The 13,821-nt window shown below is 46.7% G+C and overlaps 1 protein-coding gene across 1 annotated transcript; it reads left to right on the top strand.

Annotated features, from left to right (window-relative positions):
- Positions 1–353: 353 nt before the first annotated feature.
- On the top strand, positions 354–12,483 carry PTGES2 (prostaglandin E synthase 2). Its single transcript, XM_032233360.1, has 7 exons — positions 354–626; positions 1,610–1,807; positions 4,268–4,323; positions 6,690–6,839; positions 6,986–7,186; positions 7,991–8,108; positions 11,251–12,483. The coding sequence occupies exons 1-7, from the start codon at positions 384–386 to the stop codon at positions 11,389–11,391; spliced, it is 1,107 nt and encodes a 368-aa protein (XP_032089251.1). The 5' UTR covers positions 354–383; the 3' UTR covers positions 11,392–12,483.
- The last annotated feature ends 1,338 nt before the right edge of the window (positions 12,484–13,821 follow it).

Below are 13,821 nucleotides of genomic sequence, written 5' to 3'. Positions count from 1 at the left end.
CCCTCCGAGGCCTCCTCCTTGCAAACCCGCAAGCTTGGACCCCAAGGCAAGCCTCGAGCCCAAGCCGGCCGCGTTCACACGACACCCGTGCAAAACGGGGAAAGCGTCGCTTTAGCGAAAGGAGTGGGGGGCTATTGCAAAGCACGCTTTGCATTAACCAAAATAAGAAGAATTAAGGCGCAAGGGATCGGCCCTCCGGCGCCAAGAGAACGGCTGAACATGAGAATGCAAACGCGTGTCAGCTTGCAATCCCCGGGCCGGTGCATCTTGCGCGGAAAGGGATTTCTAAACCCAACCGGGGTTGGCATTGATTGCAAAGCTTCCCCCTCCCTCCCCGGGTTTCCCCTGGCGCCCGCCCGCCTCCCTCCTTGCAAAAGGCGAAGATGGCGTTGGCGCGGCTTGCATGCAACGGCTGGGCCGGGCTGGGGAGGAGCGCGTGGCGGCGGCTGCCCCGGGCCGGCTTCTCCTCCTCCTTCTCCGGGAGGCCCGGCCGAGGCTGGAGCCGGCCTTCCTCCAGGCTCTGGCTGGGGGCCGCCTTCGCCCTGGGAGCCGCGGTGGGCACCGGCCGGACACTGCACCGCCGCTTCGGAGCCCAGGAACAGCTGGCCGAGCAGCACCGGGACGGGGTAAAAGCTTGAAAGAGGACCGGAGGAGGGAACGCCAGATATGCAAGCATTTTGGAATCGTTGCAATTCTTGCATTTACTTACTGCAATACCTATTTGGGGGGGGGATTGCAACTCCCATGGAGCGCAGCGGGTTGGGGACCCTCCTGGGTACTTGTGGGGAGGGAGGGATGGGGGGGGGGCTTTAGCTTGCAACCTGGTGTTTCTTCCTATCCGCGGATCCTCAGGACCCTCCTCCTCCCCCAAAAAGCAGCCCCCCCCGGCCCTCAAAGGTGCCTTTTAATTTTAATTTAATTCTTTTTCCTGAGCTCAAGCGCGTGGCCCCTTTAAAGCTGCCTAGACTTCAACTACCAGAATTCCCATGCATTCTGGCAGGAAGGCAGGTGGAATTCTGGGAGTTGAAGTCCACAGGGCTTAACAACTGGCAGGGCCCAAGAATTCCAGCTAATTGGGAGCCCTGCAGCATTTTGCAAAAGCAGAGAATTCATACATTTTTTAGGTTGGAATAGGGAAGGAGTATAGGGAGGCGGTGGATCAGTGGGTTAAGATGCTGAGCCTGTCGATCAGAAAGGTCGGTGGTTTGAATCCCTAGCACGGCGTAACAGAGTGAGCTCCCGTTACCTGTCCCAGCTTCTGCTCACCTAGCAGTTCAAAAGCACATAAAAATGCAAGTATAAAAATAGGAACCACCTTTGGTGGGAAGGGAACAGCGTTCCGTGCGCCTTCGGCATTGAGTCATGCCGGCCATATGACAATGGAGAGGTCTTCGGACAGTGCTGTCTCTTTGGCTTTGAAGCGGAGATGAGCACCTCCCCCTAGAGTCGGGAACGACTAGCACATATGTGCCAGGGGAACCATTACCTTAGGGAAGGAGAACCTGGGTGGTTTTGTGTGTGAGTTTTCCTTGGGTTATATATTTTCATTCGGGGGAAGGAATTGCCAGAAAATAGCCTGAAGCTGGATATGTCTTGAATTCCCTTGTAGATCCTGCCGGACAGCCATCTCCATCTGACGCTCTATCAGTATAAAACCTGTCCGTTCTGCAGCAAAGTCCGAGCTTTCCTGGATTATCACCGGCTGCCGTATGACATTGTGGAGGTGAACCCGGTCATGAGAAAAGAAATCAAATTTTCCTCCTACAGAAAAGTCCCCATTCTCCTCATCGATACGGAGAGCACTCTGGTGAGTTGGCGAGTTAGCCAATCCCTCTTTAAGGGGCTGCTTGATATATTGTACTAACTGGGTACTCGTGCTTTGCGACAAAACTATGTGATCGGGCTATGCAGGAGAAATCCAGTTCACAATCCATTGGCTCAGTTGTGGTCAGAGAGTGAAGCACATAAGGGAATATCGCTCCCGCCGCCTTGAGTCCGGAAGCAGTCCCATACTTGGAAGGCATAGAGATTATGGTGAGGTACCAACGTTTAGTACTGTAGGGAGTCTCGGGTCACTCCTGAGTGAAGGAGTGGAATGTCTGCCAGTTTGAACTGAGGTAACGGAATGTAAGGCAACTGGCAGTTAGGACAGATTCTTTTCCGGTGGGGAGGGGGAGTAGAACTCCTTAGCATCAGAGTGTGTTAATTACTGGATAAGAAATACTAATGATCTGATGGTCGTTTCGAAAAATCCTTTCTTAGCGAGCACCTAGAAGCCAGTTGGAAGGGACCTTGGAGGTCTTCTAGTCCAACTCCCCCCCCCCCCCCGTTCAAGGCTGGAGACTATACTGTCCTGACCAAATGATGTTCCCTTGTCCTTTTACAAGCCTCCAGTGATGGAGTACTGACAACATCTGGAGAAAAGACATTCTATAAGTAGTCCTTGACATACGACCCCCCCCCCTACCGAGCCGAAAATTTCTGTTGCTAAGTGAAACATTTCTTAAGCGAGTTTTGCGACCTTTCTTGACACGGTTTTTAAGTGACTCTCACTGCAGTTGATAAGTGAGTAACACGGTCGTTAAGTGAATCTGGCTTCCCCTTCGACTTTGCTTGTCAGAAGTTTGCAAAAGGGGATCGCGTGACCCTGGGATATTGTGACCGTCATAAGTACGAGTCAATTGCCAAAGTGTCCTGAATTTTGATCACCTGACCTGCAGGTGTGAAAAAACAGCCATAAGTCACTTTTTTCAATCCTGTCGTAACTGCGAATGGCCACTAAATGATCTGTTGCAAGTCGAGGACTCTATTGATTCATTGTTCTCCCTGTTAGGAGATTGCCTGGATTGATCACATGTTGGCAGCTCTTTTTCTAGTCCCCCCCCCTCTTTTCTGGCTCCATTTAAATAAAACCATGATGGTAACAAAGCATTAAAAGCTGAGCTAAGCTATTTTATGATTGGCCAGAGAAAGCTAGCTAGAAAAGAAAGGAGAGAGAGGCTACAGTACCCAGATGACACATTATTAAATGGAAAAGTGGGGGAAGAATGGGAAAACAGAAAATTAAATGTTAAAAATAGAAGTATATATTCAAGAGCGAGATATAAAAGGGGAAAAAACATAGCTAGGATAGATGAGCGAAGGAAAGTGAATAAGATATGATATTAAACTAATATCTGGGTTTGCGGAAATACCATTCCAAGAAAACATAAATTGAGATTTGAAAGAGATACCTATAACAACAGAAAAAGAAAGGAAGAGAGGAGGAGAGAAAGGGGAGGGAAGAAAGCGGTAAGGAGAGGAGGATGGAAGAGAGAGAAAGAGAAGGAGAAAGGGGAGGAAGAGGAAGAGGAGGAGAAAGGGAAGGGAAGAAGGAAGGGGAAAGAGAGGAGGGAAAGAAGAAAGAGGTACGGAGAGGAGGATGGAAGGGAGAGAAAGAGAAGGAGAGAGGGTAGGAAGGGGAAGAGGAAGAGGAGAAAGGGAAGGGAAGAAGGGGAAGGAGAGGAGGGAAAGAGGTAAGGAGAGGAGGATGGAAGGAAGAGAAGGAGAGAGGGTAGGAAGGGGAAGAGGAAGATGAGGAGAAAGGGAAGGGAAGAAGGGGAAGGAGAGGAGGGAAAGAGGTAAGGAGAGGAGGATGGAAGGGAGAGAAAGGAGGAGAGAGGGTAGGAAGGGGAAGAGGAGGAGAAAGGGAAGGGAAGAAGGGGAAGGAGAGGAGGGAAAGAGGTAAGGAGAGGAGGATGGAAGGGAGAGAAAGAGGAGGAGAGAGGGTAGGAAGGGGAAGAGGAAGAGTAGGAGAAAGGGAAGGGAAGAAGGGGAAGGAGAGGAGGGAAAGAGGTAAGGAGAGGAGGATGGAAGAGAGAGGAAGAGAAGGAGAGAGGGTAGGAAGAGGAAGAGTAGGAGAAAGGGAAGGGAAGAAGGAAGGGGAAGGAGAGGAGGAAGGAAGAAAGTAGAAAAGGGAGGGAGGGAGAAAAGAAAGGGAAAATAAGGTGGTATTACAAAAGGAGGAAGAGATGGCAAATAAAGCAACCCAAACTGTATATTATAACCTATTAAATGAAATAATAAATGTATAAGAACAATAAATGTAAAGAAGGAGAACAATCGTGAATGGAGACTTAAAATGGTATGTAAGAGAATAAAAAATAAATAGAAATAAAATAAAAAATAAATAAAAAGTTCTTTGGGGGGGAAAAATGAACTAAGCATGAGGAACAGGTGTTGCATTCTAGTTTATAGATGTTAGCCATTAATTCTCTTTTTCCCCCAGCAATTGAATGATTCTTCCGTGATCATCAGCACCATTAAAAGCTACCTTATATCCAGGTAAAAAGATCATTTTTCTGCCTTTTTTTCCTTTTAAAAAAAGAGAATTCTTCCATTCTTCGCCGCTTGTTCTCCTTCCCCCAAAGGAGTTTAGGTTTATATTTTAACATTGAGAGATTTTAAGGCAGCGATGGCAAAAATTTTCAGCACCGAGTGCCCAAACTGCAATGCGCATGCATGTGCCTGCATGTATAACTCATGCACATGCTGGAGCACCAGACACCCGAAGACTAGCTGGGCAGTGCGCATGCTTGTTTTTTGGCTGCTTTTGAGGCCATTTTCACGCCGGTTTTCGAGCCGTTTTCCCGGCTGTTTTGGCTCCCAAAAATGCCCCCAAAATGGATGAAAAAGGACTGAAAATGGAAAACAACCTGAAAATGGCACCAGAAATGGCCTGGATTTTTGGCTGTTTTTCAGGCTGCTTTCAGGCCATTTTCCCGGCTGTTTTGGCCCCCAAAAACTCATTGTGGATCTCAGTCGCAGGGATTCCCTCTTTGGAGTTTGCAAAACAAAACAGAAAATTTATGCTTTTGTTGTCTATATGCTGATGGGATTCAGTGCAGTTTTTAATACTGTTTTAATGTCGGTTCGTTTTAATCTTTTGTTTGTTTGTTTGTTTATTATATTTATATGCTGCCCTTTTCCCCCGAAGGGGACTCAGGGCGGCTTACAACTCAAACCAGGGAAGGGGGATACAGACAAAAATTTTAAAAAAAACGACACATAACAATGCATAATTTAAAACACACGACAGTCATACCATTCGAGACGGGGGACAACAGCTCTTTAGCCCCAGGCCTGTCGGAATAGCCAGGTTTTAAGGGCTTTGCGGAAGGCCTGGAGGGTGGTGAGGGTTCGAATCTCCACGGGGAGTTTGTTCCAGAGGGTCGGAGCAGCCACCGAGAAGGCCCTCCTCCGGGTGGTCGCCAGTCGACACTGACCAGCGGATGGAATTCGGAGGAGGCCTAATCTGTGGGATCTAATCGGTCTAGTGGAGGTAATTGGCAGCAGGCGGTCTCTCAAGTACCCAGGTCCAATACTATGAAGGGCTTTATAAGTGACGACTAGCGCCTTGAAGCGTATCCGGAGACCAATAGGCAGCCAGTGCAGCTCGCGGAGGATAGGTGTTACGTGGGTGAACCGAGGTGCACCCACGATCGCTCGCACGGCTGCATTCTGGACAAGCTGGAGTCTCCGAATGCTCTCCAAGGGCTGCCCCATGTAGAGCATTTTGACTGCTTTTCACTTGTTTCCATAATTTGTAAACTGCCCAGAGTTATCTTTTTTGGGGGGGGTGGGGTATATATTTTTCATTTTATTTTTAAATATACATCAACATCAACACATGAACAGCGTAGCATCTGGGTATGTTGAATAACAATAATGATGTTAATAATATTTGTTACATTAATCAAACTTTTGTAATCTTAAGTGTTAATGCACGTTTATCCTTCATTATTAAGTCGTTCAGTGTTTCAATGTGCTATTCTAATGCCAATCACAATACTATCTGAGCATATATAGTAATACCATCTTCAAATCTCTTATGTTTGCACCTGGTTATTGCTTTTATTCTATTATATAAAAAGGTGTATTCTCATATTCCCCCTATTTCTTATTTCTACCTCTGTTCTAGCTTTTAGTCAGGCCAACATTACTTATCCTAGTGTTGATACATGTTTGAATTGAAATATAAATCTTCATTGTTTAATGAAGTCGTTCAATGTTTCGATGCGCCATTCAAATGCCAGTAACCATATTATTTAAACATACGTAATAATACCATCTTTGAAACTCTAATCTTTCCCTCTACCTATTGCTTTTATTCTATGATATAAAAATGTGCATTCTTATTTCTACTTCTGTTCTAACTTTTAGTCAAGCCACAATTATATTAAAAGGCATTTCCATTCTATCCATCACCTCTTACCCGTTTTAATACCTCAATTCTTTTTTTTTTTTTTTTGGCTTGCTCCCATATTCCTCTCTTGGATCTTTGTCTCTTTCTACATCTACCTCTTCACTAGTCTAAATATTTCTCCCATCGCTGCTGTCTTATGCTGCCATGCCTCCAGAGTGTCTGCCCAAGCCCCTATCTCCCTTTCGAAAGTAATGACCGATGAAACAAATCCTTATCATGAAGGGAGTTTAGTGGATTGGGAAAGAATTTGGAACACAAATTATAAACTAACACGATCAGCAGCACTTAAAGGTAAGGGCAGGTATTTCTCTCTCTGGGCACAATGAGAATATATCTGCTGAACAAAACTCCACATTGGCAACAGGGACGGCATCTGGCCAGTAAATTCTTATGGTGAAAGAAGGATCTGAGTCTGCTTTGACGGGGATGTAATTCTCTTTTCTAGGAAGAGTTTGGAAGAAATCGCCTCTTACTACCCTTCCATAAAAGCCATAAATAGCGAAGGGAAGGAGGTGGCCGAGTTTGGGAACAAGTATTGGTTGATGCTGGACAGCAAGGAGGCGCTCTGTGTTTATCCTGTTGAGGAAGCAAGGAAGTAAGTGAGTCTCGCTTGGAGAATTGGGGGGAGGGGGGCGAAGTTTTTAAAAATTGAATTTAGGGGGCGAGGGAGGGTGCAAAAATCCGGAGGAACCCGAAACCACCAAGTGGGGGGGACTCTCTCACTTCCTGCTTTTTTTCCAGGGAAGAAATGAAATGGCGGAAATGGGTGGACGATCGGCTGGTCCACTTGATCTCCCCCAATGTTTACCGCACGCCGGGTGAAGCCCTGGCCTCCTTCGACTACATCGTGCGGGAGGGGAAATTTGGCCTGGTGGAAGGCTTTTTTGCCAAATACGTGGGGGCGGCCGCCATGTTCTTCGTCAGCAAGAGGTTGAAGAAAAGGTTGGTGCTTCCTGAGGCTTCTGCCTGCCCAGGCTGGACTCGGGGAGGGTCTTCTGTTGTGTCAAACTTGACTTCAACTCCCAGAATTCCCCAGCCAGCCATGCTTCAATTCTGGGAGTTGAAATCCATGAGTCATAAGGTAGCAAAGGTTGGACACTCCGTTATAGCCCCAACCCAGTCCTTCCCAAACTTTTTCTTTCCTTCCTTCTTCCCTCCCTCCCTTCCTTTCCTTCTTCTCTTCCTACTTCCTTTCCGTCCTTCCTTCCTTCCTCCCTTGATGCCTGGGGGATTCTGGGGGTGGAGTCCACAGGTCTCAAGGTGGCCAAGGTTGGAATGGACACCCCAGTATAGTCCCAACCCAGTCATTTCCAAAGTCCCTTTTTCCCTTCCTTTCTTTTTCCTTCCTTCCTTTCTTCCCCTCCCTCCCTTCCCTTCTTCCCTTCCTTCCTTTTTCCTTCCTCCCTTCCTTTCTTCCCGCCCTTTCTTTTTCCTCCCTCCCTCCCTTCCCTTCTTCCCTTCCTTCCTTTCTTTTTCCTTCCTCCCTTCCTTCCTTTCTTTTTCCTCCCTCCCTCCCTTCCTTTTTCCTGTCTTCCTTTCCTTTTGCCCTCCCTTTCTTTTTCCTCCCTCCCTCCCTTCCTTTCCTTCTTCTCTTCCTTCCTTTCTTTTTCCTCCCTCCCTCCCTCCCACCCTCCCTTTCCTTTCTTCCATGCTGCCTGGGGGATTCTGGGAGTTGGAGTCCACAGGCCAGAGTTTCACACAAATAGAAGAATGGGATTCTCATCCAGATCTTTGCTTTCAATCCAGGCACCATATGCGGGATGATGTCCGACAAGACCTGTACGAGGCAGTCAACGATTGGATGAAAGCTGTTGGCAAGCACCGGAAATTCATGGGAGGAGACCATCCTAACCTCGCCGATTTGGTAAAGAGATGAGGCCACGGCTGATTGAAACTGAGGCTGCCTTGGGGGCTCTTGGCATACACCCACCCTTTGCTTTGCCCAGTTGTTATTGAAATGCGGCCTCTGCGTTCACCGCTTTACCTGTTGAGCTTCAGCTTTTTAGAAACGTCTGAAATTCCTGCGCTGGTGGGGATTTGCTGGGGCTGCAGGGAGGGCCAAATTCTACAGCTCTCTAGCTCCAATAATGCCCAGGACAAAACTACCTTTTCTGAAATTGTTGTTTGCCTGGCTCCTGCACAAAGCTTTATGAGATGGGTTGTATCCTGGAAGGAAGGAAGGTGAACAGAATTGGAAGGGGCCTTAGAGGTCTTCTAGTCCAACTCCCTGCTCAAGCAGGAGACCCTGTGCCATTTCAGACAGGAAGGAAGATGGGAGGGAGGAAAGGCAAGAAGGAAGATGGGAGAAGGGAAGGAAGGAAGATGGGAGGGAGGAAAGGAAAGAAGGAAATGGGAGAAGGGAAGGAAGGAAGGTTAATAGAATTGGAAGGGGCTTTAGAGGACTTCTAGTCCAACTCCCTGCTCAAGCAGGAGACCCTGTACCATTTCAGACAGGAAGGAAGGAAGGAAGATGGGAGGGAGGAAAGGAAAGAAGGAAATGGGAGAAGGGAAGGAAGGAAGGTTAATAGAATTGGAAGGGGCTTTAGAGGACTTCTACTCCAACTCCCTGCTCAAGCAGGAGACCCTGTACCATTTCAGACAGGAAGGAAGGAAGGAAGATGGGAGGGAGGAAAGGAAAGAAGGAAGATGGGGGGAGGGAAGGAAGGAAAATAAAGTTGAAAGAGGCCTTAGAGGTCTTCTAGTCCAACCCCCTGCTCAAGCAGAAGACCCTGTACCGTTCTGGACAATTGGCTGTCCAATCTCTTCTTAAAAACCTCCAGTGGTGGAGCACCCACAACTCCTGGAAGGAAGCCGTCCCACGGATTAACTAATTGTTCCTCACAGAACAATTAATCAGTGGAACAACTTCTGGAGGTTTCTTCTAATAGACTGGACCTCTTGACTTGGCTTCTTTCTGTCATTCTAACTGGAGAGCCACCTATAACTAGAACCGGGCAGTGATACAGATACAAATCAACAGAGTTGGAAGGGACCTTGTAAGTCATCTACCTCCCGCCCAGTAGCAGTAGACTTATATACCGCTTCATAGGCCTTTCAGGCCTCTCTAAGCGGTTTACAGAGAGTCAGCATATTGCCCCCAACAATCTGGGTCCTCATTTTACCCACCTCGGAAGGATGGAAGGCTGAGTCAACCCTGAGCCGGTGAGATTTGAACCGCTGACCTGCTGATCTAGCAGTAGCCTGCAGTGCTGCATTTAACCACTGCGCCACCTTGGCCCAAGCAGAAGACCCTACACCATTTCTGACAGATGGCAATCCAGTCTCTTGAAAGCCTCTAGTGATGAAGCTCTCACAACTTCCGAAGGCAACTTTTGTTCCAAGGGTTGATTGTTCTCCCTATTAGAAAGTTCCTCCTTATTTCCAGGTTGAATCTCTCCTTGGTCAGTTTCCATCCATTATTCCTTGTCTGGCCTTCTGGTGCCTTGGAGAATAGCTTGACCCTCCTCCTCTCTGTGGCAGCCCTCAAATATTGGAAGACACTATCCTGTCTCCCCTGGTCCTCCTCTTCACTAGACTAGCCACGCCCAGTTCCTGCAACCATTCATCGTATGTTTTAGTCTCCAGACCTTGGATATCTTAGACAGATTCAGATTAACAGAATTGGAAAGGACCTTGTTGGTCATCTAGTCCAACCCCTCCCCACCCAGGCAGGAGACCTTACACCATTTCTGACAAATGGCTGTCCAATCTCTTCTTGAAAGCCTCCAGGGATGAAGCTCTCACAATTTCCGAAGGCATCTTCTGTTCCATGGGTGGATTAAGTTATGATTGACGTGAGTTATGGTGGCATTCCTTGCCTAGAAGATCTTGTGGTGTGAAATGTAGAATAGATGGAAGTCCCTCTTGTATTCCACAAATGCACAACAGAGCCCAAAAGTTGTGTCCCTTCTTCCTTTTGTTCTCGGTCTTAGGACACACACACACCCCTTGATCCTAGAAGACGACAACTCTTCTTACACATCTCACTTCGCCCAAATCATATCCTTCAGAACCTCCAATGCTGGGACATCTTCCTGTAGCATGAAAAATGAAGTGTGGCTTTTTGGTCCTGGGCCAAGAAAGGGGAGGACTCCTCCCTTCTCCTTGGCTCTAATCCTGCCTGCAAATTAAGAGGGTTCTCCTTAATTCCACGTTGCTTCTCTCTTTGATTGCTTTCCATCCATAGTTTCTTGTCTGTTTGCAGAAAGATAATGTGCCTCGGATGTGAGTCCCTCAGAAGGGGAAATCCTTGGGCCGTGAACTATGCGGGCTATGTCTCAGCCATGTTCCCAGGCGGTTTATCTTCACGACGGGCCCTATTTTGCATGCTGTCCTGGTTTACAGCTGGCTTAAAAGTATTAAGAAGGGTTAGAGGTCCGGGGTCTGCTTTGAATGTCCCTTTCCTCGCACGGTTTGTGTTTGTGGGTAGATGGAAGAGTTCTGGATTTTGAACTTGAAACTATGGTACTAGAAATGCAGAATACTTATAGTAGTGGGCCCCTCATCCACCGCTGGTCCCCTTTTGAGGAAGACCTGGGGGGGGGGAACCCACTGCACAATTAACCTGCCTGAATTAGAATCAAAAAAGAGCTTTGAGGTCATCTAGTCCAGCCCCCTGCTCAAGCAGGAGTCCCTATTCCAGACAAGTGACTGTCCAGTCTCTTCTTAAAAACCTCCAGTGGTAGAGAGCCCACTATTTCAGGTGGCAATCTGTGCCACTGGTTAATTTGTCCTTCCTGTTAGGAAGTTCCTCCTTAATTCCAGGCTGCTTCTCTCTTTGATTAGTTTCTATCCATTGTTTCTTGTCCTGCCCTCTGCTGCTTTGGAAAACAAGTTGATCCCTTCTTCTTTGTGGCAACATCTGAGATATTGGAACACTGCTATCATGTCCCGTCCCCCCCCAAGTCCTTCTTTTCATTTAAAAGTCCTTCTTTTTACTTTTCAAGGAATGGTTCCATGCTTCGCTCCTGATTTTCTTCTTTCTTTCACTTTTTTCTCTCACTCAGGCAGTCTACGGAGTCCTACGGGTTATGGAAGGGTTGGAAGCTTTTGGCGACGTGATGGAGCACACCAAGATCCAGCCTTGGTACCAACGCGTGGAGGATGCCATCGGGCAGGGAGAGGCAGCCCGCTGGGCCCGGTGCTGAGCCTCGAGGAGCAAGGTTTTGCCTTGCCTAGGGAAAGCTGTTTCGATTTAACGCCGTGTAGTTCTGCGCATTAGACTGGAAGAGGACTAAATCACGGGGAGAATCCCAAGCAAGCAGACTGGAGATACGGATTTATTTTGATTTTAGGCAAGAGGTTAGAAAGAACCCATAGGAGGCTGTGTTCTTTGGAAGCTGGATTTTGAGGCAAAAGCAACTTATCTTCCCTTGGTCACTTTGCAAAACATGAAATTCAAGCGCGGATGGAAGGAAACGAATGCTCGGACGCTATTAGGAAGAAAGCAAGAAAAGATTTTGAATTGTCCCAAACGCTGCCTTGTTCCAGCCAGCTGAATTTAATCTAAGTAACCAGTTTACGGAAGGAAATGCTTGCTTTTTTGTGATTGGTTTTAACGGTTATATATTCTGGGATGTCTGTTAAATCAGGATTGATTTGCAACGGAGGCAGAGTTTCTCTTCAAATTGCAATCCCTTGGGGGACTGCTGTTTTTTTTAGAAGCCTCTGGATTGCTTATAGGTGACCATTATAGACACATACGATGCTTTTACAATATTACTGTACAGTTTTGAAGAGTGCAGTTGGGGGGCATGTCTTATTCTGATTCAAATAGGAAATTGGGAGCAGACATGTGGGGAAAAGGGGAGATAAGATCCTGTCCTTAGAATTTTATGGGAAAACTCGGGATTTAGCTAACCTTAAAAAGTGGGTCATTGGTACCAATGCCAGAATAGTTCAGGTGTCATTCCTGCGCGCTATTTTTAGCCTATAAATTTATTTCCTGTGGCTATGATAGATCAAGGGAGCTTGTTCACGGATGAAATAACCTGCCACGTTGATACAGCTCTATGTTTCGAGTGTTTTAGAAGAGGAGGATAGACGTGTTTTAAGAATTGGCAACTCAAATCATTCCCGTGAAATTAAAATGTGATCTTGGTCAGAAGGATTTGCAGTCATCTAACAGCTCCCAAGCTGTTCAAGTGGGTGGTTTTAGTGAAACAGTCCTTTGCTTACCATCCCTGCCTCAGGCACAACATTTGAGAAGTAAATGGAAGTCAAATGAGTGATGGCTTTGTGTATGAAATAAGAAATATAGACTTAGGTTTTTGAGAAATTTAGTGAGATACAGATTTCTCACAGTGGCTTTTTGATCTGCCAGCAGAAGCCAGTCGTTTTTTGAGAGGCAGATTTTGAGGCAAAAATAAAATTTCTCTACCCTTTTCTGGGTGATCCCTAAACTGGTTATGTAATGTTCAGCTTAAGGAGGCAAAACCTTCACAAAGCTCAGGAAAGCAAAAGTTACAATAAAATGGATTTTTTTTGGCTGCTGTGACTTGGTATGGTTATATATATATATATATATATATATATATATATATATATATATATATATATATATATCTCCATATCCCATAACGAGTTTTATGGCATCTCTGAAGGACACTTTTGTGTGTGAGCAGCCCGGGGAAAATAAGGTAAACTGTACAAGGTACCTAAGTGATGACAAGGAACCTTTTACACAAGTTTGTACACTCACGGCCTGATCCAGAAATAATTCCTTTTTAAATTGGTTTCCCTCCTTTAGAAAAAATCCCAGTGTGTTAAAGGTCCCCTTGCACATCTGTGCTAGTCGTTCCCGACTCTAGGGGGCGGTGCTCATCTCCGTTTCAAAGCTGAAGAGCCAGTGCTGTCCAAAGACGTCTCTGTGGTCATGTGGCTGGCATGACTCAACGCCAAAACTGCACGGAACACTGTTCCCTTCCCACCAAAGGTGGTTCCTATTTTTCTCCTTGCACTTTTTATGTGCTTTCGAGCTGCTAGGTTGGCAGAAGCTGGGACAAGTCACAGGAGCTCACTCCATTACACGGCGCTAGGGATTGAAACCGCTGAACTGCCAAGTGTATTTACTGGGTGTAAAATGCCACTGTTTGCGCATTCTTCCCACTTTGATCCTTGCTTGCACACCAAATAGAAAAAGCATCAAGAGTGTTTTGTTAGTGTGCCATTTTTATTTCAGTAAAACTTTCAGAGGAATGGGACTTCTGGTAAATGTAGGCAGAGGCACTTAGGGAAGGGGCTTTGAAAGCTATTAGCCGATTAGAGCTTCCCCAAGTAAAGTTCTCCTCCTGGTCCTCTCAATAGCCAATGTTCTATGGCCCTGTCTAGGACTTCAGCTCCAAACCAAAGTGCCATTTCCTAATGTTCTCTTTGGCCCTCCAGTAGTCATTGCTTTCTCTCTGGTCCTCCGATTCTAGGACTTCAGCACCAAGCCAGAGGCTGAATTAAAGTGGGGAGTTCTCTCTCTGGTCCTCCCAATGGCTTCTTTCTGGCCCTTTCAATGTCTAGCACTTCAGCTTGAACACCTATAGTGACTTCTTCTCTTTCCTCAGGTGGTGATATCTATCTTGGTGGTG

This window comes from Thamnophis elegans, chromosome 16 (assembly GCF_009769535.1).
Source record: "Thamnophis elegans isolate rThaEle1 chromosome 16, rThaEle1.pri, whole genome shotgun sequence".
In the NCBI taxonomy this organism is placed as follows: Eukaryota; Metazoa; Chordata; class Lepidosauria; order Squamata; family Colubridae; genus Thamnophis; species Thamnophis elegans.
The sequence above is the reverse complement of the archived record's forward strand: the minus strand, read 5'-3'. Positions and strand labels throughout refer to the sequence as shown.

What these genes read in the sequence shown, in the direction of transcription:
- PTGES2 (XM_032233360.1), top strand. Translation starts at nt 384, where the DNA reads ATGGCGTTGGCGCGGCTTGCATGCAACGGCTGGGCCGGGCTGGGGAGG. An exon ending in CCTGTTGAGGAAGCAAGGAA is followed by an intron (nt 6,840 to 6,985) that starts GTAAGTGAGTCT and finishes CTTTTTTTCCAG; the next exon opens with GGAAGAAATGAAATGGCGGA. An exon ending in ATCCTAACCTCGCCGATTTG is followed by an intron (nt 8,109 to 11,250) that starts GTAAAGAGATGA and finishes TCTCTCACTCAG; the next exon opens with GCAGTCTACGGAGTCCTACG.